The 27,200-nt window shown below is 43.4% G+C and overlaps 1 protein-coding gene across 1 annotated transcript; it reads right to left on the bottom strand.

Annotated features, from left to right (window-relative positions):
• Positions 1-1,483: 1,483 nt before the first annotated feature.
• Positions 1,484-24,041, bottom strand: LOC123491467 (immunoglobulin superfamily DCC subclass member 3-like). The gene is made up of 12 exons (XM_045222255.1): positions 24,017-24,041; positions 22,791-23,102; positions 19,236-19,380; positions 18,291-18,421; positions 17,749-17,886; positions 16,618-16,776; positions 5,594-5,759; positions 4,301-4,551; positions 3,853-4,017; positions 2,652-2,840; positions 1,867-1,980; positions 1,484-1,617 (listed from the first exon to the last, which is right to left on the bottom strand). The coding sequence occupies exons 1-12, from the start codon at positions 24,039-24,041 to the stop codon at positions 1,484-1,486; spliced, it is 1,929 nt and encodes a 642-aa protein (XP_045078190.1).
• Positions 24,042-27,200: the final 3,159 nt, after the last annotated feature.

A 27,200-nucleotide genomic window follows, 5' to 3' on the forward strand; every position in this document is an offset into this window, starting at 1 on the left:
AGCCTTTGTTCGTTAGCAGCAGCAGGTTTTTCTGGGATGGATAGAACAATGGCGGACCCCTGGCATCGCAGGACACTAGGGTGGCGGGTGGGGGGGCTTTGGTTGGGCAGGTGAGGTGGAGTAACCATCAAGAGGCAAACCGTTGGGGTGGAGGGTAGGTAAGGGTTGGTAAAGAAGGGTTTGGGGGGTTATTGGCCAATGCTAGCCAGTGCCCATTCCAGGCAGACCAGACGAGTGTTGCTCGATGAGGACCTGGCCTTGGGCCGGACGCACCGGAGCCCCTCCCTGACAGGTGGAGTCATGACTCTGGAAAAGAAAGAGAGACAAAAGACAGAGTGTCAGTCTATTATTTATCAACTTCGATCATATCCCTCCTTTTGTCCACTGATGATTGCTTCTGCATTGTTGTTGACCAATCATCTTGTTCACAATTTCTACTCCTGGACATAGTAACATCAATATTGTTCAACACAGCTCTGGAGATCCAATTCAATCAAATAAAAAAATTAAGTTCCGCGTTAGCCCCAAAGCTTTCGAAAAAAACACCCTAGTCTCTAGAATGCCTTGAAGTAATGTCCTTTTTGCTTGACGTGGTAACAATGTTTCATTCAGTGGTAACAAATCCAGGTTTGATTGACTAGAGCCCTATGGCTTGTAATCTATCATGGGGTCAGAAATCACAGACAGATGAGATCTAGATCTCAGGTTGAATAGTTGGATGAGCTTGTGACAAAAAAGAGATGGGATTGCGAGCATGATAGATCAATTCATCCTGAGATATCGGCAACTCCAGATGTCCTGAAGGTGTCAACTTTGTTTTAGAAACTGAGTTACACCTGGTGGCCAAACAACTGTGATGTCAATGCGTGTGTCCTGGCAACCCATATCCTGCAGCTCTGATGTCATCGATGATTCAATTATTAGACGGCGACATCTATTCAGTCACCTCCTGTCTGTTACAGGGATGAAAATAGCCAATGGAACCTTGGGCGAACAAAACTAATGGCCACATTGCGTGAGAGGTTAGCTTAATGTTTGCTGTGCAGTGAATGAGTCAGGTTAGTCTGCCAATGTGTCAGTGCACCGGTCCTCCTACCTGAGGCACTAATTCGAGGGTGACTTCTGCAGGACGAGTGACCCCCTCTTTGGAGATCCCGTTTTGTCCCAGCTGTCCCCGGTCCTCCCCCTTTGGCACAGACCAGCTGTACTGAGTCCCTTTACTGCAGAACAAACTAGGGACATTAATTCGTTTCAATATTACATGCACACAAGTCCACTCTAAGAACAACACACACAATTTTACGAATACAACTAACATATAATATACCAAAGTTGACATTCATAATCTTACTCTGCCAAGATAAATCATAGGTGATCAGGATATATCTAAAGTTTACCTGGCCTTAAAAACCCAATCTGACAATGGAAGTACAGTACTAGAAGCAAAGCAACACCTAGTGGTCCCATCAGGTAGGGCCCCTCCTTACCTGTGACGGTATCCAAACATGAGGAAGAGCACACAGAAGATGATGCAGGCCATGCCGATATGAATGCCAACCACGATACCGCCCATCGAGCCCTCGCTCTCCTGTCTACAGGTACACTGGGTCTCCCCACCTGCAACCAAGAAACACATGATGAGTACATCCATACATTCATTAGCCAGCACAAATACACAGTCAGTAAAATGATGGGAAGACAGATTGGATCATATGGCAATGCCAAACACAAGTCTAACTAATAGATTCACTCCAAAATACACTTGAAGCAAAAAGGACAGAAGATCACCAAATAACTAATACTTGTCTAGAAAATAGTGTTTATTACTCAATACTGACTCGACTCTAATATTTATTGGACACTCACCACTGGTTTTGGCGCTGGTGCCGTCTTCTGCCAGTGACACCAGCCTCTTGGAGCAGTCGCTCTCGCCGTTCCCGTTATAGGCTACTAGTTTGACTTCATACACCGCGCCGGTTTCTGCAAGAACAAGTCATTGTGACAGTGTCACATTATAAATTCCCTTCGACAATTTCGAAGGTCATATTTTTTAAATGGGGAGATATTGACAGAGTGTTATTGACTGCTTGCGCGATTAAAAGCAAAGCTATTGATTGGGCGATTGAAAGAGATTGAAGTTGGGGAGCATGTCATTTTTCACTCTTCCCTGGACTGTTCCTTTGCCCTAATGCCTCCCTCCCTAACCCACTTACAACTGTCTTTCCTCTCAACTCTCTCACTCTGTCATCTCTCTCTGGCATCTATGTCTTGATACCGCCAACATCCTCCCCTGTCTCCCTCTTTTAATCTCTCGATATAGATTAAGTCATTGCTGCAGTATGAGAAAGCTTATGCTCTGAATGCAATGATGCCAATCAGTAGCTGACACTAACCCATCCAGTAATCTTCCACTAGGTGGCTTACATGTCACTTTTTTTCTTTTCTTTTTTTTTACAGATACAGCAAAACATGTCAGACAAAAAACCTCAAGGAACGTTTGAAGATCTCCCTTTCACATTTCTCTGCTCCAGAGGGATATTACGTTGATCTTCCATGTGCATGGTAATTAACTCGCTGTCACATAATCATTCAAATATGGGGTAATTGTTAGTCTCTGCACCGCTGCAACCATTTAAAGCTCTCTCACTCACCAAGGCGGGAGATGGTGTGGGCATTGACGTGGCAAGGGAACTGAACTGGCCCCTGGAAGTCGGCATGGGGGACCCTGCGGTAGGTGAGCCTGAAGCCCTCTGCCTTGCCAGGCTTGCTGGGGAGCTCCCATAACACCTGGACTGCAGTGGAGTTCACCACCTTGGTGAAGAAGGTTGGGGGAGTGGGCACTACAGGAGGAGAGATGAAGATTAGAACATTGGATGAAAAAAATAGAAATTAATCAAAGATTGAAAAGGACAGCAGAAAGATAGAAAGAGTGTAGAGATGGTTAGAGAAGCAGTATGAAAGAGATATGGTGTATGAATTGAAGACAAATGGAAAGAGAGAAAAAGAGAGGGGTGAGGATGGAATGATGATAAAACTCAAAGAGATAGTAAGACAGGGAGGAAAAACAAGGGAGTGTTTATCAGTGATGGTAGACGAGTGGAATAGTATATGGGAATTGAAATAAGTGCACAGACATGGAGAGACCCGATGAGAAAAGGGGGATGTGAGAGGTAAAAATGATGAAATTACATCAAGAGAGGGAAGAGGAGATAAACACCTACGATCGATTACAGGTTGTAAATAACCAGGCAGGCTATCAGGCCGTAGAACCATTAAAAAAAATCTCAATCTTACACTAGTCTAGCTAAATCATCCTAAGCACTCTGCTGTCCGCTTTGTGCAATGTACATGGAGCTACTAGACACTTATCAAAGGTCAGTTTTACATTCCCCCCATAATATAATAGAACCCATTTATTTGGTTACATTTAAATATATTATTTATGCTTATAAACGTTTGGGAATGCTTATATATGTGAGTACATGTTTAAAAATGTTTACAAATACTACAATACTCATTTATTAATAGTATATGTACACTATAAGTATAATAGTACACTATTCATACACCGTTTATAAATGGTTATTGTTGAAAGTAATTATAAAGTGTAACCCTTTATGTTTCCCACAGGGAGCTGTTTATGGTTAGGATTGTAGCTCAGTTGGTAGAGCATGGCGCTTGCAACGCCAGGGTTGTGGGTTTGATTCCCACGGGGGGCCAGTATGAAAAAAAAAAAAACATGTATGCACTCACTAACTGTAAGTCGCTCTGGATAAGAGCGTCTGCTAAATGACTAAAATGATTTGGGGAGGGTAAACTGATCGTTGCAATAGCATATTCCTGGTGACTTACCACCCCCTAGTGTTGTGGCCACCACAGTGCTGGACTGCTGGCTGGCACCCAGTGGGGAGTAGGCCTTGAGGTAGATAGAGTAGGTGGTGGCTGGCTCCAGGTTGGTGAAGTCGTGCTGGAAGGTGGTTTTACTGACTGCTTCCTGCAGCTCTCTGCTGTCTGGCTCTGGGGGGAACAACAAGCAGTATTATCATTAGGGTTAGGTTCCATTGCAGCACACTCAGTCAAGTGCTGCTAAAGTATTTTAAAGGAAACAAAATACTATCTCAATTGCTTAACAATCTGTCCTGTCATTAGGCTGGCTTTCACCTGGCCAGTTCTTTTAGATCAGCACAATGAAGGAGAGGAGGCAAAGAGAGAACAGTTTTTTTTTAGGCAATTAAGAAAGATCTTACTCCTAGCTCTGCTTTGAACACTAATAGATTATCACACAAAGACTCTCACTCACCGCCGATCTTGCGGATGTGGAGCACATAGCCGATGATGCCGTCGGTGATCTCTACGGGCGGCTGGATCCAGGCGAGCTGCAGGGCGCTGGGGGAGAGGGCGGAGGAGGTGAGGCCCTGGGGGGAGTCGGGGAGATCCTTGGCCAGGGACACGGCCAGACGGGCGCTAGCCTGGTTGGTGCCGGCCATGTTCTCAGCGATGCACTGGTAGATGGCCTCGTCCTCCGAGGTGATGCGCGTCACGGCCAGGGTGCTGGAGGATGGAGTTTAAAGATTATATACTTTTTATTTGAGTTAGGACATATTAAAACATTGATATATTCGGTAAACAACAAGGGTTCATTTCTAAAAGATGGGTCGGTTGTATGAATATACATTCAAACAAATATTCAGATATACAATGAAATTCTTTGTGATTCAAAACATAATCAGGAAGCAAATGAATCCCATCCTCTCGTGTTCAGTGTAAATGCAGAACTTCAGCCTACTTCACAGAGGGAAATGTCAGCCACTAACAGTGCCACCTTGTGGTGAAATATATGAACTGTTCTTCTGTAGGTCTGACCAGTCTTGATGAGAATGATATCATACCAGCACTAACTGATTTATATTAATTGATTGGATGGGACCATGGTCCCACAGTTTACACATCATTCAGTTAAATTGGAAGTTTATAAATAATGTATCGGATACGTCAAGGCAAAAACATTAAATACAGGATAATGGAAAGATCAACATTATTTCAAAATAGATTTTACACGTATTTCACAATTTCTGTTCATGGATATTAGACTATATCAACTGCTAGTATGTGGGAATAACAAAATAATCTCTGTTGCTGCACGACTAAAGTAGTTTGTTTCTGCTTTCAATGGACAACCTTGGTTCCAGAGAACCTGGATGTTGATTTCGGTGTCTATATGATCCCCCTTGGAAAATAATATAGGGGAAACGCTGATTTTGCAGATTTAGCGTCTATTGTCGATGAACGTTTTACTTGCAATGATTTTGATATGTGTTTGTTTTCCCTACTTAAGTTGAATGCACTGACTATAGAACCTAATTCACTATAGATAAGACTAAATGACTAAAAATACTTAAATGTAAACCCAGCGCTGTATTCATTATGTAAACTGCCTACCGTTTAAGAACCAAACGGAAGCAAACACAGCAAAACAAGAGTTTCTATTGGACAAATTCAGGGAGTTCCCTCCCTGTTTCATTCCGTTTGCTTCCGTTTAAGAAATGTTTTGCAACGGAATCGGCGGGATGAATACACCTCTGGTGTACTGTACCTGTTGTTGTTGGTGAGCTTGACGTTGTCACCAGGCGTCAGGATCTTGCCATTCTTCAGCCAGATGAGGTGAGGCTCGGGGACGCCCTGGGCCACACAGGTGAACACAGCACTGCCTCCCGCTGGTTTTGAGACAGACTGCGGCCACTGCATGAACTCAGGGGGAGCTGGTGGGGAGAGAATTATGTATTTGTTGTAAGTGTATTGTGTGTGTAAGTGTATTGATTAATCCTTGTATCACTGTTGCAAAATTGTATATACAATTGCGTTTGCTTGTGATACTATGTAACTGTGCATGAAAGTAAAATATAGAACTTTCAAAAAGTCAAAAGGGGAGGTGGAAGATATGAGGAAAATGGAAGGAGGACAATAGGAGAGGAGAAGAGAGGAGATTAAACAGGTTAGTGATACTTGGAGGGATACAAAGGTTGTTTGGAGAAAAAATAGGAAGAAGGCAGAAGAACGATTGTACAAAAAAGGAGGATGAATAAAAGAGGAGGATGACATTAGAGGAAAGAAAGGTTAGAATGAGAGAGAGGAAGAAAGGTTAGAATGATTAGAATGACAAGGCCTTTTGGGGGAGAGCATTGAGTTCTATTTGCTGTCAGTCTTATAATGAACTATAGAGGGCAGTACTGATCATGTTTTTGGGCAGCTGTACTATCATATAAATGTGTTTATGATCATTGCAGTCCTTATAGTAAGGACCTTGAGAAGTGAATTTGATTTTACCATATCTCTAGACCATATCATTTTATACAGTTTCCTCTAACCTGGTAGAAACATAGCTCAAATGTAACTATCTAAATGCACAGTAGGTCCCTGAGTTTGTCCTGACCATGTAACCTGACGAGGAAAAAACACTTTGTCCCTAGTTATAGTAGCCTACAGCATACTACCCACATTACATATACCTCAATGTGTATCAATACATACAAACATCCCTACATTTACCACAACAGATCTATAAAAACATTCCCAATGATTTCCCCTCCTCTCCTCTTCCCGGAGCTTGACCTTAACATAGGGAGAGCCTAGACTTCCAGAGGATAGCCTAACCTAACCCTAGCCCCAGTCCCCACTTCTCTATCCCCCTCTGACCCTGCCTGGCCCTCCGGTGTCCTCGGGACAGATGCAGGGTTCGTTGTCCCGCCTGACACCAGGCTCAATAGCACACAATGGGACATGCATATATGTAGAGACCCCCAGCCCCTTTCCCCCCTAACCACCTAATTGATCTATTGACACTGACACCCCCCTCACCCCTGCCCTCACCCCTCCCTGGCAGAGACCCAGAGAGACTGGGCCTGGGAAGAGAGAGCAACAGGGTCCAGGGGAGAGGGAGGGAGGGAGGGAGAGAAGGGGGAGGTAAATGCAACCTTTATGTTTATTTATTTTCCCTTTTGTACTTTAACTATTTGCACATCATTACAACACTGTATATAGACATAATATAACATTTTAAATGTCTTTATTATTTTGGAACTTTTGTGAGTGTAATGTTTACTGTTCATTTTGTATTGTTTATTTAACTTTTGTTTATTATCTATTTCACTTGCTTTGGCAATGTAAACATATGTTTCCCATGCCAATAAAGCCCCTTATATTGAAATTGAATTGAGAGAGTGCGAGAGAAGAGACAGAGAGATAGAGAAAGAGAGAGAGAGAGAGATGGAGAAAGAAAGAAGGGAGAGAGATGGAGGGAGGGATGGAGAGATTAGGTTGTGAGTATTGGAGGGTGTGTGTGTGTGTGTGTGGGGGGTCAAGGGTCATAGAGACACCCATTTCAATAGAAGACCATTAATCAATGGAGGCATAGATTTAATATTCCCCAAACTGCTTTCCTTCCGATGGGCCCCAATTTCTTTAAACATACAGACACCAATACAGATCCCCGGGATCTATAAAAGGCTTGGAGGGAGTTGTTGTTGAGCAATGGCCGTCAAAGTGTCTTTTGTCTTTTACTTGTTTGTTTAAATCGGTAAGAGGAATGTTGAGGGAGATGTGAGGACATAGAGAGACATTAAAAGAGATTGAATTGCAAGAGAACTCATGGAAGTTCATCTGAAGTTCACTTCAGCCAGTCTGTAGCTGCCTGCTTGAGTATGTCGTTAAATCTAAGGCATTGCCAGCTATAGCACTGAGCATTGTAGCGTTTAGGTTAATGGCCTTCAAATATGTCTACACTATGTTTTTGCCATTATATTTCTCACCGAGTTCTCACGGACCCCTAATGGATGATGTACAATAACTTGAAATTGAGAGTGGCTATATCATGTCACTAGCCTGATGATGTACACCCAGCCTGTTGTTGTTCTGTGAATAAGTTGCATTTGTGTTTAGGGTTAGTGGAGATGATGACGGCAGGGGGGGCTGGTGAGGGATATACATTGGGCCGATTGTTGAACTGAATGGGAGGGGCGACTGCAATGGATGTCTGAAGCACAAGGGGGGTGATTTGTGTACGTGTGTCACGTGTGTGTGTGTGTGTGCGGGTGTGAATGTGTGTCATCAATCTACACCCAAATAGCCTTCTCTCGCCATGACTCCAAGTACACTTCACACTTGACCTTCAGCTAAGTTTTTTGTTTCAAGTGGAACCTGGGGGGTTCTTAGAAAAACTCATTTTCTCACTGGTTTTATTGCATGCTCTTTACACCCCATGGAGGTGGAGCCAAGGAGATAATTGCTGTCCACCCCTTCAGCTGATCAACTGTGTCTCTCCAACTGAAATCTAACTGTCAGCTTCAGTGTCCATACATCAGGCCAATCCATAGCATGTATTGATCAATTAGTCTTTTAGCAGGGTCTTAGACCTGACCTTGAGTTTCATCACCAGGTTAATTCCTCATCACTTTCCTTCCTTTGTTTAGCTTTATTGTCTTTAGTGGTAGCAGTATATTTTGAAATATATATCACTTTTGTTATGTTGTTACTAGTTATAGTTTCCTAGATAGTGTGAATCAGAGCTATATAGAGATCCATATACAGTATGACTTGGATATGACCCTCATCTCAGATACTTCATATACATTGTGTGAAGTATATTTATCAAAAAGTAACTGATCTAGTTCTAACACAATTTATTTTGTAAATCGAGTTTTGGAATATGTTTTACATATTTACATAATGGACACAATGTGGTATGTTTCTAAAATATGTTTTATAGTCTGCTTACAAAGTATGACAGTGATGTTTTTAAGCATATACATTCTGATATTTATGTTTTCTAATCCATGTGGTGTGTTCTGTCGCTTAAGTGACACATTCATGAAATAATGCCCTATTTCCAAATATGTATGTTCTACTTTCTGACATTTATGTCGTTTGGTTCTGACACTCACATCTAATGTGAGCAAGACCCCCTCAGTAAGCCAACAGCTGTGGGATATGCATTTTAAAGCTTTTCAAAGATTCCAACCTTCTCCACATTTTTCATATGAAAATGTTCTACCCAAAAAAAGGCAGTGGATGAGGGGATGGTTATAAACGGTGCTCCATTCAGAGAAAGCAGTCATCACACAATGGCCTAGCACCATTTGTGTCCCCCCTCTCTTGGTGTGTCCCCCTGAACTCCATCCCCCACCGCCTGACCACCAGCTGTGTGACAAGAACAACTGCCCCCCCCCACCCCCCACCCAAACACCATAGTAACGAACGACAGGGGGTGGGGACCGGGGGATTGGTCACCTTCCTCTTTCTTTGGGGATGCATCTATCTTTCCCTCCTCCACCCCAAACCCCACCCCTTTCTCGCTCTCCTTCCATATCTGTCCAGCTCGGTAAGGTGTCCCGTCCTCTCCCCTCCCTGACTTCGACGATTGTCCTATAGCAGGCCCTCCAGGACAGAGACAGGGGTAAGGGGTGAGAGGTGATCCCTCACTCCCCCCTCCCCACACACAATGACCGTCTTCACCTCCTGCTCCTTCTTTTTTCTCCCTTGTTCTTTCTCTCCTCTCTCCCATTGTTCAAATATCTGGCCTTGCATCTGTCCTGTCCTATCCTGGCTGTCTTCCTGTCCCGTCCATGACCATGACCGGTTCAAGAGCAGAAGGGAGAGGGAATTGGACTGTCAGTCATGAGGACAGTGTGTGTGAAAAAGCAGACCTCTATGCCCTCCAATAACCTCCTTTACGCAGCGTATTTCATATTATTCTATATTATCAGACTATCCCTGACTTATTGGCAGGAATAGGGAACACGTGAGAGCTAAAAATAGGTGAATTAATTAGACTCATGGCCATTGCTATTCTATATGATTTGTGCCTAACCAATACCTTTGTATCATTAGTATTGGGTGCAGAATGGCAATTTTAAGTCCATACTATGGTGGTGGATTGTAGCCACAATATCAAGTATCATAGAAAACATTGAGAGGACATTCTAGTTGAATATACCTCGAGTATCACATTTTGAAGGGGACTGGGAGATTTTAGATCACTTTGGGCCTCTATTTGACATTGACAATGTCCATGAGCCAATAATTTCACCCATTTCATGTGACCACCATTCTAAAAAGCTCTTTGTTCTTTTTTTCTTTAACAAATAGAGAGAAATAAATAAATACATTAATTAATACATTATTGACCACCTTGTCCATGGCCAATCCACTTGTGAAAGACTGATAGGGAGAACTATTGATTGACCAGGACAAAGAGGCTGACACAACATGGGTATGGGAGAGCCTTAACAGCTGGGTGCAAAGTAGAGTGATTTAAATGGAATATAGGGGTGAAGGGATAAGTGGAGATCTAGGTTACATGACTAAGATATAGGCCGACTTTCTTTTATTTTTTACTTTCTAGGTACTATTTAGCTAGCTTGGTATTAGGTAACATTTTGCTAGCTATATATTACATTTTGTTAGGTATTAGGTAAGATGTTGGTAGCTAGGTACTGTAACAGTTTGCTAGCTACTAGATATTGTAACTAAGTAAGCTAGCCTTGTCGAAGCCAGAACGCCCATAGGGGCAGGAGCCTATCTCCTGTTTCTGTAGCTTGAGGCAGCTTTATGTACAAGTACACCCCCTCGACAGGACGCTAGTCTATCGCAGGTATTGTAACTAGGTATTGTAACTACAGTGAGGGAAAAAAGTATTTGATCCCCTGCTGATTTTGTACGTTTGCCCACTGACAAAGAAATGATCAGTCTATAATTTTAATGGTAGGTTTATTTGAACAGTGAGAGACAGAATAACAACAAAGAAATCCAGAAAAACGCATGTCAAAAATGTTATAAATTGATTTGCATTTTAATGAGGGAAATAAGTATTTGACCCCCTCGCAATCAGAAAGATTTCTGGCTCCCAGGTGTCTTTTTATACAGGTAACGAGCTGAGATTAGGAGCACACTCTTAAAGGGAGTGCTCCTAATCTCAGCTTGTTACCTGTATAAAAGACACCTGTCCACAGAAGCAATCAATCAATCAGATTCCAAACTCTCCACCATGGCCAAGACCAAAGAGCTCTCCAAGGATGTCAGGGACAAGATTGTAGACCTACACAAGGCTGGAATGGGCTACAAGACCATCGCCAAGCAGCTTGGTGAGAAGGTGACAACAGTTGGTGCGATTATTCGCAAATGGAAGAAACACAAAATAACTGTCAATCTCCCTCGGCCCGGGGCTCCATGCAAGATCTCACCTCGTGGAGTTGCAATGATCATTAGAACGGTGAGGAATCAGCCCAGAACTATGATCTTGTCAATGATCTCAAGTCAGCTGGGACAATAGTCACCAAGAAAACAATTGGTAACACACTACGCCGTGAAGGACTGAAATCCTGCAGCGCCCGCAAGGTCCCCCTGCTCAAGAAAGCACATATACAGGCCCGTCTGAAGTTTGCCAATGAACATCTGAACGATTCAGAGGAGAACTGGGTGAAAGTGTTGTGGTCAGATGAGACCAAAATCGAGCTCTTTGGCATCAACTCAACTCGCCGTGTTTGGAGGTGGAGGAATGCTGCCTATGACCCCAAGAACACCATCCCCACCGTCAAACATGGAGGTGGAAACATTATGCTTTGGGGGTGTTTTTCTGCTAAGGGGACAGGACAACTTCACAGCATCAAAGGGACGATGGACGAGGCCATGTACTGTCAAATCTTGGGTGAGAACCTCCTTCCCTCAGCCAGGGCATTGAAAATGGGTCGTGGATGGGTACTCCAGCATGACAATGACCCAAAACACACGGACAAGGCAACAAAGGAGTGGCTCAAGAAGAAGCACATTAAGGTCCTGGAGTGGCCTAGCCAGTCTCCAGACCTTAATCACATAGAAAATCTGTGGAGGGAGCTGAAGGTTTGAGTTGCCAAACGTCAGGCTCGAAACCTTAATGACTTGGAGAAGATCTGCAAAGAGGAGTGGGACAAAATCCCTCCTGAGATGTGTGCAAACCTGGTGGCCAACTACAAGAAACGTCTGACCTCTGTGATTGCCAAAAAGGGTTTTGCCACCAAGTACTAAGTCATGTTTTGCAGAGTGGTCAAATACTTATTTCCCTCATTAAAATGCAAATCAATGTATAACATTTTTGACATGCGTTTTTTCTGGATTTTTTTGTTGTTATTCTGTCTCTCACTATTCAAATAAACCTACCATTAAAATTATAGACTGACCATGTCTTATCAGTGGGCAAACATACAAAATCAGCAGGGGATCAAATACTTTTTTCCCTCACTGTATATTTGGCTAGGTCATTAAGGAAAAGCTAAAGATATTGGAATATAGTGATTTACTTTGAAAGTGCAAATACAATGTTAGATACAGTTGAAGTCAGAAGTTTACATACACTTAGGTTGGAGTCATTAAAACTCGTTTTTCAACCACTCCACAAATTTCTTGTTAACAAACTATAGTTTTGGCAAGTCGGTTAGGACATCTACATTGTTCATGACACAAGTAATTTTTCCAACAATTGTTTACAGACAGATTATTTCACTTATAATTCACTGTATCACAATTCCAGTGGGTCAGAAGTTTACATACACTAAGTTGACTGTGCCTTTAAACAGCTTGGAAAATTCCAGAAAATGATGTCATGGCTTTAGAAGCTTCTGATAGGCTAATTGACATCATTTGAGTAAATTGGAGGTGTACCTGTGGATGTATTTCAAGGCCTACCTTAAAACTCAGTGCCTCTTTGCTTGACATCATGGGAAAATCAAAAGAAATCAGCAAAGACCTCAGAAAAAAATTTGTAGACCTCCACAAGTCTGGTTCATCCTTGGGAGCAATTTCCAAACGCCTGAAGGTACCACGTTCATCTGTACAAACAATAGTACGCAAGTATAAACACCATGGGACCCGCTCAGGAAGGAGACGCGTTCTATCTCCTAGAGATGAACGTACTTTGGTGTGAAAAGTGCAAATCAATCCCAGAACAACAGCAAAGGACCCTGTGAAGATGCTGGAGGAAACAGGTACAAAAGTATCTATATCCACAGTAAAACGAGTCCTACATCGACATAACCTGAAAGGCCGCTCATCAAGGAAGATGCCACTGCTCCAAAACCACCATAAAAAAGCCAGACTACGGTTTGCAACTGCACATGGGGACAAAGATCATACTTTTTGGAGAAATGTCCTCTGGTCTGATGAAACAAAAATAGAACTGTTTGGCCATAATGACCATCGTTATGTTTGGAGGAAAAAGGGGAATGCTTGCAAGCTGAAGAACACCATCCCAACCGTGTAGCACTGGGGTGGCAGCATCATGCTGTGGAGGTGCTTTGCTGCAGGAGGGACTGGTGCACTTCACAAAATAGATGGCATCATGAGGAAGGATAATTATGTGGATATATTGAAGCAACATCTCAAGACATCAGTCAGGAAGTTAAAGCTTGGTCGCAAATGGGTCTTCCAAATGGACAATGACCCCAAGCATACTTCCAAAGTTGTGACAAAATGGCTTAAGGACAACAAAGTCAAGGTATTGGTGTGGCCATCACAAAGCCCTGACCTCAATCCTATAGAAAATGTGTGGGCAGAACTGAAAAAGCGTGTGCGAGCAAGGAGGCCTACAAACCTGACTCAGTTACACCAGCTCTGTCATGAGGAATGGGCCAAAATTCACCCAACTTATTGTGGGAAGCTTGTGGAAGGCTTCCCGAAACGTTTGACCCAAGTTAAACAATTTAAAGGCAATGCTACCAAATACTAATTGAGTGTATGTAAACTTCTGACCCACTGGGAATGTGATGAAATAAATAAAAGCTGAAATAAATCATTCTCTGTACTATTATTCTGACATTTCACATTCTTAAAATAAAGTGGTGATCCTAACTGACCTAAAACAGGGAATTTTTACTAAGATTAAATGTCAGGAATTGTGAAAAACTGAGTTTAAATGTATTTGGCTAAGGTGTATGTAAACTTCCGACTTCAACTGTATATTACATCAACATCAATATATTGCATATACAGTATCAGTTACATATTCAGTGTCAATTATCGCTTCTAGAGAGGCAGGGGAGCAAAAACATGATTACATTCTAATATATAGTGCATTCGGAAAGTATTCAGATCCCTTGACTTTTTCCAAATGTTGTTATGTTACAGCTTTATTCTCAAATTGATTAAATATTTTTTTCCTCCTCATCAATCTACACACAATACCCCATAATGACAAAGCAAAAACAGTTTTTTTGACATTTTTGCAAATATCACATTTACTTAAGTATTCAGACCCTTTACTCAGTACTTTGTTGAAGCACCTTTGGCAGCAATTATAGCCTCAAGTCTTCTTGGGTACGACGCTACAAGCTTGGCACACCTGTATTTGGGGAGTTTCTCCCATTCTTCTCTGCAGATCCTCTCACTACACAGCTATTTTCATGTCTCTCCAGAGATGTTCGATAGAGTTCAAGTCCGGGCTTTGGCTGGGACACTCAAGGACATTCAGAGACTTGTCCCGAAGCCACTCCTGCATTGTCTTGGCTGTGTGCTTAGGGTCGTTGTCCTGTTGGAAGGTGAACCTTCGCCCCAGTCTGAGGTCCTGAGCGCTCTGGAGCAGGTTTTCATCAAAGATCTCTCTGTACTTTGCTCCGTTCATCTTTCCATCGATCCTAACTAGTCTCCCAGTCCCTGCCAAAAAACATCCCCATAGCATGATGCTGCCACCACCATGCTTCACCATAGGGATGGTGCCAAGTTTCTCCAGATGTGATGCTTGGCATTCAGGCCTAAAGAGTTCAATCTTGGTTTCATCAGACCAGAGAATCTTGTATGTCATGGTCTGAGAGTCTTTAGGTGCCTTTTGGAAAAGTCCAAGTGGGCTGTCATGTGCCTTTTACTGAGGAGTGACTTCCATCTGGCCACTCTACCATAAAGGCCTGATTGGTGGAGTGCTGCAGAGATGGTTGTCCTTCTGGAAGGTTCTCCCATCTCCACAGAGGAACTCTGGAGCTCTGTCAGAGTGACCATCGGGTTCTTGGTCACCTCCCTGACCGAGGCCCTTCTCCCCCGATTGCTCAGTTTGGCCGGGCGGCCAGCTCTAGGAAGAGTCTTGGTGGTTCCAATCTTCTTTAAGAATGACAGAGGCCACTGTGTTCTTGGGGACGTTCAATGCTGCAGAAATGTTTTGGTACCCTTCCCAAGATCTGTGCCTCGACACAATCCTGTCTCGGAGCTCTATGGACAATTCCTTCGACCTCATGGCTTGGTTTTTGTTCTGACATGCACTGTCAACTGTGGGACCTATATAGACAGGTGTTTGCCTTTCCAAATCATGTCCAATCAATTGAATTTACCCCAGGTTGACTCTAATCAAGTTGTAGAAATATCTCAAGGATGATCAATGTAAACAGGATGCACCTGAGCTCAATTTCGAGTCTCATAGTAAAGGGTCTGAATACTTATGTAAATAAGCTATTTCTGTTTTCACTTTGTCATTATGGGGTATTATGTGTAGATTGATGAGATATACAAATAAAAACTTTTTAGAATAAGGCTGTAATGTCACAAAATGTGAAAAAATTTAAAGGGTCTGAATACTTTCCGAATGCACTGTAATCCTATCCATAGTTGTTTATGGTAGGGCTATTTTTTTCCTATTATGTTGTTGGTCTCTCACATTAACCAGAGGTGTTGTGACCCTTGTGTGGTCCTCAGTATATTGGTCAACCCTTAGAATAGCCAATTAAAATGGGGGAGGGTGAAATATGAGGACGGTGAATGTATGGACAGTTGCTGGGTGATGGATGGGCCTGATGGATGAGGTAATGGCAGCAGTGGACACACACAAGTCCAGCTGGAGACCAGTGTCAATGCTTAATTACAAGTGGGAGCCCGGGGTCTCTCTCGCGCCAATAGTATCACCAAAAATGACCAACCCCCATGCCCACCTGCACCTCACCCCTCCCTTCAAAGCTCTAAGGGGGCCAAAGGTGAGGTGAGAGGGTGAACCATGGGTATCGACTCCTCTCTCCCAAACCCACCCCTTTTCCTTCCCTTCCCTGGCAGAAGTCATGGCCAAATCCAATACAGGATAATGTGACGGGGTCAGCCAGTCCCAAAAGCCCAAAGCCCAAACCCTACACCCACACACCTCCACCCCCACCCCCACCACCACCCCACCTTCTGGACATTGACCCCCCCATCCCCTATCCTGCTCCTGTGATCATGTGTATCTGTCAGTGTCATGGTCAGTTGATGGTCAGTGTGATCAGCAGCACTGGGTTGAAACCATAGAACCATTGGCTAAGGCTCACTCTGTGACATGTAAAGCCATTCTTGGAGGATTTCACTTACTGTATAAATGCTTAATGAATTATTTAAACTTGACTTTGATTCAGCCTTCAGGCTCTGCCTCTTAGTGAGGTGAGGCAGGTACAGTATTACACTTTTCAGACTATTGTGTTGACCATAACTGTACTCTGCTGGCTCTGATATTTTCTTTTCACATTGTCCTTTTCAGCACAGTGCCAGCAACATTGGTGGATGTGAAACCAGGCCAGCTCAGTACAGCTTAGCTCGGGTTACTTGGGCATAGTAGTGTGAAAAGGGTATAAGTGTTAGGAGGGAGCTCACCTTGTACCACCAGTCTTCCCAGCGCAGTACGCCTCATCCTGGTCCCGGGGCGGTTGGCGGCGCACACGTACACCCCCGAGTGCTGCAGCGACACGTCCGAGATCATCAGGTTTCCAGTGCCCAACACCTGGATGCCCTCCACCCCAATGGAGCGCCCATCTGGAGAGAGCACACACACACACAAAGGAATAAGACATAGGCCAACATATTACAAAAAAACACAGGATTCAATGAAAATCAAGTTTGAAACCTTAAGCTTACAGGAGGGTTGGTTGTTGGTGTCAGAGGAAGGCCCTCAAAATTGTCAAAGACTCCAGCCAACCTAGTCATAGACTGTTCTCTCTGCTACCGCACGGCAAGCAGTACCGGAGCACCAAGTCTAGTTCCAAAAGGCTTCTCAACAGCTTCTACCCCCCTGTATATAACCTCCCTACTGTTATTTTATTTTACTTCTGCTCTTTCTTTCTCAACACTTTTTTGTTGTTGGAGTATTATTTTACTTTTTTATTAAGAAATAAATGCATTGTTGGTTAAGGGCTGTATTCGGTGCATGTGGCAAATAAAATTTTATTTTATTTTATTTTATTTTATTTAGCAACAAAATCAACGCGTGCATAACTATGGGGAAAAACGGGTTTGGCTTAGATTGTTTTTTAAATTGTTATTATTATTATTAATATTTATTTTTTTGGAGGGTAGATCAGCTTAATATTGCAGATTATTGACAACATGTAAACTATATTTAGTTTCCAATGTTTATTAAAAACATAAATACAATTGCACAATGAGCACTTGTTGTCTCTCACATACATCGTTACAGTTGTTGGTTAGCTAGCTAGCAAATTTCTGCCACGTTAGCATAGAAGTGACATCAGACAAAACACCTCAAAACAAGGCATGGTAACAAGAACAAGATAAAACTAACTGAAACTACCCACCTACTGCCCAATTGAAGTGTGCACGTAGTTTTTGTGACGTTCTCAGCTAACTCGTCTATAGAGCAACATAGTGCATAATACGCAGAATAGCTGATACAGAGATCAACTCATTGTTTAGCTACTATCATTAACTCAATGTGGTATAAATTAAGGCCATTGTATGCCATTCTGATTGCATGAGAACAGTCGTTACCCAGCCTGCTCCAGGACACAATCGGCCGGGGGTTCCCTGTGGCGATGCACTCCAAAATGGCTGTCTGGTGGACAGTGATGGTCAGGTTCTGGGGCCCAGAGAGGATAACTGGCTCCTTGTAGATCCTGGAGGCCCCACCTGTAGAGAGATAAAAAGAACACAAACACACACAAAATGAGAAATGAGAAGACACTACTGTAAGACAGGTTCCTCAGTTGACTAAGACCGTGTTCGGACTTTGGCTTTAGCCTACAGGGATTTTATCAACATTTATGTGATTTGCATAGACGTGGTCAGTTTAGTATTCTTTATAGTGTCCCAAACAACTAAATTATAGGTTAAAAAGCGACATGAACAAACCCATTGAAACTACACTAATGCCAGGTCCCTCTAATTATGTGATCTATAATGTAAGGTTTGGTTTTCCAGACACAGATTAAGACTAGTCTTGGAATAAGATGCACTATCAATGGAGAGTCGCCATTGAGCATGCTTTTTAGTCCAGGGCTAGGCTTAATGTGAGTGGGGTCGGTACCACTCACCGGTTACATTGAGCACAGCCTCATGGCTGAAGCGTGTGTTGGCGATGTTGGAGGCCATACAACGGTACACCCCGGCGTCAATCCGCCTCACACCAGTCACCTGGAGGATACCCATGGGCAGGAGCGTGTACCTGGACAAGGAGGGGGAGGGAGAGGGGTTCAGAGAGGTGTGAGTGCACACATATATGTGACATATAGTTCTTCTGAGAATTTAAAAGTTTGCTACTTTTTCAAAATGTCTGTCTGCAGCATGGTAGCTACATCGCTAATGTGGCAAACTCTCTTGCTGGGTGACGCCAAGCGCCAAGTTCATTAGCAATCATCCAAAAATAATAATGTTATGAAACGTGTGTGTCTGTGTGCGTGTGTACGTGCGTGGGAGTGTATAGGCCTATATACACTGAGTGTCCAAATAATTAGGAACCCTTTCCTAATATTGAGTTGCAGCCCCTTTTACCCTCAGAACAGCCTCCATTTGTCAGGTTTAGACTCTACAAGGTGTCGAAAGCGTTCCACAGGGATGCTGGCCCATGTTGACTCCGAAGCTTCCGACAGTTGTGTCAAGTTGGCTGGATGTCCTTTGGGTGGTGGACCATTCTTGATACACAGAGGAAACTGTTGAGCGTGAAAATCCCAGCAACGCTGCAGTTCTTGACACACTCAAACCAGTGCGCCTGGCACCTACTTCCATACCCCACTCAAAGGCACTTAAATCTTTTGTCTTGCCCATTCACCCGCTGAATGGCACACATACACAATCCATGTCTCAATTGTCTCAAGGCTTAAAAATCCTTCTTTAACCTGTCTCCTCCCTTTCATCTATACTGATTGAACAGGTGACATCAATAAGGGATCATAGCTTTATCCTGGATTCACCTGGTCAGTCTATGTCATGGAAAGGTGTTCGTAATGTTTTGTACATTCAGTTTATTATGATGATGTTACCTGTTGTCGGTGTTACTGAGTGGGGTTCTGTCCCTCTCCCAGGTGATGTTGGCCTCGGGCACACTGTTGACCTGGCACTTGAAGCGAGCCACACCGCCATTGTCCACTGACATGGACTCTGGGTGGGTGTGGAACTTAGGGAGAGCTGACGAAGAAAGAACAGAAAAAGTTATATCTCCATTTAACATTTATTGACACAGGATAGTCTCATTGATATAAAATATATATTTTGCAAGAGGAGACCTGATCCAAGATGAGGAGACCTGATCCAAGATGAGCAGAAGAGCCAACAATATTATACAAAAATATACATATAATATGTATATATACATATACTTAATATTCATATACACAACATATGAATGCCTACAATATCTATCATGTTTGTGTTATTTTGTATTGTATGTGTTGTCATATTTAAGTGTGTACCAAGCTTGTTCTATTAACTCCTACAGTCCCATCGTGACACCGGCGCCCTTTGGACTTCTAACCTCTTTTAAACATTGTGTGTTTGAGCTACAGAATTCTGGGTTGTACCATTGGATTCGTCTATTCACGTCTGTGATTAACGGGGGCTGAGCTAGAGTGGTGGACGGATCCATCTTCATACAGTATCTTGGAGACCAGTGGTGTGTGTTATATTTTTTATTATTTTTATTATTTTTAAATGCTAACATTCCAATGTATTTTAATGTTAAGGCTTCAGTTGTTGTGATCGCCTGCATTTTGGTTGTGTTGCGTTGTTGTGATCACCACTGATGGGGAGGGAGAGTGAATGTCCATTTCAATTCTGGATGAAGGGTGATGTACACATGCACACACGCACATGTACATACACACGTACACACAGACACACACGCAGAGGGGCCCTAAAAGCCTGGTCATTGCCATATTCAATAAGGCGGTGTGGACCGAGGGGGGTCTCCAAATGAGAGAGCATTGCCATGGCAACCCATTGCTTTGAGGGAACACTACATTGTGACAGCCATATTTCTGCTGGATTACCCATAACCCCCCTGGTTTCATTAGGCCGAAGGGAGGGGGTCAGGGGGAATAGGTAAGGAGAAGGTCGTACATTCGGTCACGTGTGTATGTGGAGGTGTGTGTGTGTGCGTGTGTGTGTGTGTTTGTGTGTGTGTGTGTGTTTGTGTGTGTGTGTGTGTGTGAGAAAGAGAGAGAGAGAAGGGAAAGAGAGAGAGAGAAGGGAGAGAGAGAAGGTGTGGGGTGTACCATTTATCACCCACAGTGTCACAAAGAAACACGAGAGATGAAAAAGTCTGAGGTGGTCTCGGGTTGCCAGGTCTGCAACTAAGGTGTTCTCAGCGTGGAGCATCATTTATAACAGAGTCTATAGAGTCCGAGGGGGTTTTGGGTTGCCAGGTATGCGACAATGGTGTTCGCAGTATGGAAAACAGAACAGACTCTATAGCCTGTTTTGACAGAAAGGGGACTATATGTAGTGATCTCATATAGATGAAGGCTCCATTGAGAGAGAGACGCTGCATACTTTGACATTTTCCAAACTTTGCGTCGTCTTCAGTCCAGCCAGAGTCCGTCGAAGAACAGGAAATTACCAAACCACAGAAGAAGGTGAATATATGGGGGTTTCGGTGATGGCCTTATTGGATAGCTAGCAACTTATAAACAATTACCCATTCCTATAAGTGAGTACTATTTTAATAATAATGTTAAATAATACACATTGGCTGGTAAGCCAATTATATTATATGACTGTTGCTTCCCATTTAAGTTTATTGTGATTGTAATGACATTTGTTTTTGATGATAATTATTAGGTGGAGGTCACTAGCTACAGTGAGGTCCTGAGCGCTCTGGAGCAGGTTTTCATCAAGGATCTCTCTATACTTTGCTCCGTTCATCTTTCCCTCGATCCTGACTAGTCTCCCAGTCCCTGCCGCTGAAAACATCCCCACAGCATGATGCTGCTACCACCATGCTTCACCGTAGGGATGGTGCCAGACTTCCTCCAGACGTGACGCTTGGCATTCAGGCCAAAGAGTTCAATCTTGGTTACATCAGACCAGATAATCTTGTTTCTCATGGTCTGAGAGTCTTTAGGTGCCTTTAGGCAAACTCCAAGCAGGCTGTCATGTGCCTTTTACTGAGGAGTGGCTTCCGTCTGGCCACTCTACCATAAAGGCCTGATTGGTGGAGTGCTGCAGAGATGGTTGTCCTTCTGGAAGATTATCCCATCTCCACAGAGGAACTGTGGAGCTCTGTCAGAGTGACCATTGGGTTCTTGGTCACCTCCCTGACCAAGGCCATTCTCCGATTGCTCAGTTTGGCCGGGGGCGGCCAGCTCTAGGAACAGTCTAAGTGGTTCCAAACTTCTTCTATTTAAGAATGATGGAGGACACTGTGTTCTTGGGGACCTTCAATGGTGCAGGAATTTTCTGGTACCCTTCCCCAGATCTGTGCCTCGACACAATCCTGTCTCGGAGCTCTACGGACAATTCCTTCAACCTTATTGCTTGGTATTTGCTCTGACATGCACTGTCAACTGTGGGATCTTATATAAACAGGTGTGTGCCTTTCCAAATCATGTCCAATCAATTGAATTTACCACAGGTGGACTCCAATCAAGTTGTAGAAACATCTCAAGGATGATCAATGGAAACAGGATGCACCTGAGCTCAATTTCGAGTCTCATAGCAAAGGGTCTGAATACTTATGTAAATAAAGGTATTTCTGTTTTTTATTTGTTGTATATTTGCTAAATAAAAATCAAAATAATCATTGCTTTGTCATTATGGGATATTGTGTGTAGATTGATGAGGATTTGTATTTATTTAATCAATTTTAGAATAAGGCTGTAACGTAACAAAATGTGGAAAAAGGGAAGGGGTCTGAATACTTTCCGAATGCACTGTATGTATCCTGTCTTGAATGAAAAGGTAATATTTTGCAAACTCCCAAAATAAATGTGATCTCTGACGAGAGGGGCTCTCCTCCATCTTGCGTTACAAACACTACACTTGTCCATTCAGCAGCGGGGCAAGACTCTGTGAAGATGACGTACGGCGTAATTAAATACGTCACGATGTGCACAGGGCATAAGAGTGCTGGCAAACCACACTCAAACAATATTTGGTTATTCAAGGCTACTCTAAAACTATGGTTTCTGTACTGGACAATCATGTAACTCCTATTTATATTTTTCCTTTGACTTGTAATGAAAGCATATTTCGGTTATTTGTAAAATGTCGCCTCGGCTATAACTCAAGATGGGTAATCTTTGTATTGATATAGTCTTTAAAATGAGTTATTTATTTCTAAGTAAAATTAGAACAAGTAGGGGTTGGCTGTTGGAGAGCAACCATGCCAGCAAGAGCAAATTAACAATTTCCTTTAATACTCAATACTATGCTGTCTTGTGTTGTGTATAGATAGGTTAAGTGTTTTCTGTGTATTGTACTGTATGTGTATTGAGTGTCACGTAAGTGACTTATGTACTGTAGGCGGCTGTTACGTAGGTCACCATTACATAAATAACACTAGGTAACCATAAAACAGTATGTAAGGGAGGTAAACTCACATGCCAGCTGAACCCGGGCCTTGCGGCTGACCAGCATGCCAAAGTGGTTCTGGGCGGCGCAGTCGTACTCTCCAACATCCGTCTCACTTCCGCCTCTGTCTAGTCGTTTTTGGAAGCTCTGGATGAAGAGGGTCCCATTGGGCAGCACCTGTACACGCTCCCCCACGACTACTGGCACCCCGTTCTTGCGCCACGTGATCGAGATGGGACCCTCGCCCTCCACCCGGCAGTCCAGCATTAGCGGCCGATCCCGCACAGCAATGACGTCACTGGGCTCCAATAGGAACGCCAGCTCTTTGGCACCACATACATCTAGAAATGGGGAAGAAGATCATTGGCCGTTAGGGTTGAGAACATCAGTGTTGGTTCATTTTGTAGACCAGTACACTGGGGGTGATGCTATTGCATGTGTTTATCTAATCACCCACTATGAGTGAATTCCCAAAGGAACTCAATGTTGGCTATATACAGTAGTTTACCCATAAAGTACCTTTTCACCCAATCACTTTAAGAGCAGGTAAGAGGACCAGTAAGGGAGGTTGATACTCAGACCCTATGGGACAAGTCATTAAAGGAAAAACTTTAAACTGAGTTTGTAAACTACACCTCACAGCACTTTGTCCTGGGGCATTGAGCATGCCATGGCTGGAGCCTTGCCTGTCTCAAATCCATTCATACACCAAGATTCCTATCCCATGCCCTATGTATCTGTGTTTACAAGCAAAGACTGAGACACAACAACACAGAAGGGGACCGGAATAGAGATGGACAGCCACGTTCGCCCCGGGGACGAACTCTTCCAACCCCAAAAACTGCACTTGACACTCTACACCGGCCAACTGATTGATGGCTGTGTTAGTTCCGCGTCCACAACACTTTTACTGAAACCGTCCACAATAATAGGGCTGAATGCCAGGGAGTCATTGAGCCAAAGAGGGCAGGAAGAATGGCTGAGACAGAGGCAGACTAGAGAGGGTTAGTGGGGTCAAGTTAGGAGAACTTCTATTGAACCAAGCGCAGACCGGTGACAATGGCACAGTGACGACACTCACACTCGTTCTTACCCCACCTCCCCACAACCCCATAGAAAGTCCCATCACCATAAACCAACACCCCCCCCCCTCTATAGGGGCCATCTGCCCCTCTTATGCCCCCCCTGCATCCCTGCATCCCTTTCACCAAGGCTCCGGGGTGACTTTCCCATGCCACTGGATCACCCCATTCACCTCTCGAAGTTGACCCCACCGACATGGCAAGTCTTCCCAAAAAACCCTGCCCCACCCTGACCCCTCTAGATGGCCGTTCCCTTTCTCCCAGCTGTTGAGGTGGTGGAGGGAAAGGGAGTCAGAGAGTGACACACCCGAAAAGCTTCAATGCCCCCTGCTCTTGAACTTGCATGATGAGACGCACCATCAAAATAATGGAGAACTTTTGCATCTGTTTATCTGAACTATAGCGAATCCCCCTCTCTTCTTCTTCTCATCTACACACCTGTGAACCGCAGAACAACAGCCTTCCCCTCCTCCCACTGACTGCCACCACAATCATATCACACCATCACAGCCATCCATCCAGCACCTGGAAAGGCTGTGGTCTCACACCCATAACTTTTGCCCTTGACTTTAATTTGAATAAAGATATTCTCACCAAATCTCTCTTCATTCTTTTCTTTCTGGTGACCACTCTATTTGATTAGAGTGTCCACTGTGCACCCTAACTTACCTTTACAAACTATCATTTCATATCAAATATATGCTTTTGCCAATTCTCCTAAAGAACCATGGACTGCTATAGCTTAACAATGGGGTATGTCTCTTTTCCTCACATCCACATTAAGCCAAACATTCAATGACCATTACAAACCCTAAAACAACCAAGCCTGGTTCATCGCTAGTGAAGGCTATGTTATGGCTCATAAATGTACCATCTCTTTAGATGCTTATGGCTTGTATTAATGCTCTATCCAATGGCTTGTGTGCCCCATTTAAATATGTAAATAGCGCAAGTCAATGGTCTTTTAGGATATTCATTATATAACACACTAATGAGCAGAGACATGCTATGGATTCTGGTGAAGCATCTCCTGATTGCAGCAGGACAAATACTACAAGATATCTCATAACTTTCAGGACTATTTATAACCTATACAGATTAATGTACTGATTTGGATCCTACTGTAAAAGCACAATCTGTTCTTTGTGATCTTGTTCGCAAGTATAGAAATGTGTCATTGTGCAAGGTTGATCACAAGCTGATCACAAGTGATCTGATGGTTGTACAAGGTTGTGAGACAACCAATAAAATCAGAGCATCTTCATATGAAATCCTTTCCAACATTGCCCAGTCGACTAAGTGACAACCATGACCAAACTTCATCCATAAATGCATTGCAGAGCCATAGACTGTACCCACAGCCTGAGAGGACAGCAGGCCTTTTCTACAGCACACCCTGATACAGGTTTCAGCTTATCCCTGTGACATTGTGACATCAGAGATTCCTTGCATCTGCACCCATTATAATGAGTTGACTCACACAGCAGATGTAAAAAGGGGTAGGGTGGGGTGGGGGTGTTCTCTAGCTCAGCTGCCTAAAGCCCTGCACCCACCTCTACTACTCACTCCCCCTCCCTTATAGGGGTGAAATTAAGGGGTCCCAAGGGGGGACTTGTGTCACATGCTGTGGCCACAGTCATCGAACACATGGCGTTGTGAGGCCTTAGAGGCCAATGTCAATCTTGACAATATAGAGGTGTGGGGGAAGGGAGGTGAGGTGATATGGAGTTGTGAATGACAGAGATACAACCTTGTGATAAGCAGGTTATGTCACACCAGGGCTCTTTTATGTTATTGGTGTCTATGATATTGATAGACATTTGTATGGCTCAAGTGTGGGTTCTTAGTATTTCTGAACCACAAGGCCAACTATCAGTAGTGAAGTTTTCCATTGCAAAAAATGTACTGATGTACTGTTAGGCGATAGCCCTTGCCAATGAGTATATATAGAGGAACAAATCCCACAAACTGGAGAATGAAGACATTACTTTTACTTTGCACAGAAGGACACCTCTTTTCTAAGAGTTACTTGCCAAGCCTTAAGGAAAAAACACTCAAAAACAATATTAGTCCACTGTTGATAGAGTAAAAAAATATAATAATGTCACCTGTCAAGTTTTGCATTTTGCATCATCATGATGATGTGGCCGGTGACACTTTGCTTCTAAAAAGTGTAATATATTGAAACATTTACTGCTGACATGCAAAACCTTTTGGGACTGTATCAACAGTGGACTAATGAAACAAATACCAAAATATAGTTTTGGAGTGGATTTTCCCTTTAAGCTTCTACAGGCGCAAAGTGGCAAGGTCAGGTTCCAAGTTCAGCTCAGAACAACATAATATATCACATACAACATATACAGTATTCACACTTTCCCACATTTTGTTGTGCTACAGCTTGAATTTAAAATGGATTAAATTGAGATTTTGTGTCACTGGCCTACACACAATACCCCATAATGTCAAAGTGGAATTATGTTTTTAGAAATGTTTACAAATTAATCAAAAATGACAAGCTTGCCTCCCGAGTGGCGCAGCGGTCTATGGCACTACAGTGCTTGAGGCGTCACTACAGATCCGGGTTCGATCCCGGGCTGTGTTGCAGGGTTTGGCTGGCCGGGATGTCCTTGTCCCATCGTGCTCTAGCGACTCCTGTGGCAGGCCGGGCGCATGCATGCTGACACAGTCGCATGTTTCCTCCGACACATTGGTGCGGCTGGCTTCCGGGTTAAGCGAGCAGTGTGTCAAGAAGCAGTGCGGCTTGGCAGGGTCGTGTTTCGGAGGACGCATGGCTCTCGACCTTCGCCTCTCCCGAGTCCGTACGGGAGTTGCAGCGATGGGACAAGACTGTAACTACCAATTGGATATCACAAAATTGGGGAGAAAAAGATGTGTGCAATAATAGTGTTTAACATGATTTTTGAATGACTACCTCATATCTGTACCCCACACATACAATTATCTGTAAGGTGTCCTTCAGTCGAGCAGTGAATTTCAAACACAGATTCAACCACAAAGACCAGGGAGGTTTTCCACAAAGAAGAGCACATATTGGTAGATGGGTAAATGCAAAAAAAGCAGACATTGAATATCCGTTTGAGCATGGTGAAGTTATTAATTACACTTTGGATGGTGTATCAATACACCCAGTCACTACAAAGATACAGGCGTACTTCCTAACTCAGTTGCCGGAGAGGAAGGAAAGCGTTCAGGGATTTCACAATGAGGCCAATAGTGACTTTAAAACAGTTACAGAGTTTAATGGCTGTGACAGGAGAAAACTGAGGATGGATCAACAACATTGTAGTTACTCCACAATACTAACCTACAGTAAATGACAGAGTGAAAAGAAGG

This window comes from Coregonus clupeaformis, chromosome 8 (assembly GCF_020615455.1).
Source record: "Coregonus clupeaformis isolate EN_2021a chromosome 8, ASM2061545v1, whole genome shotgun sequence".
Classification (NCBI taxonomy): domain Eukaryota; kingdom Metazoa; phylum Chordata; class Actinopteri; order Salmoniformes; family Salmonidae; genus Coregonus; species Coregonus clupeaformis.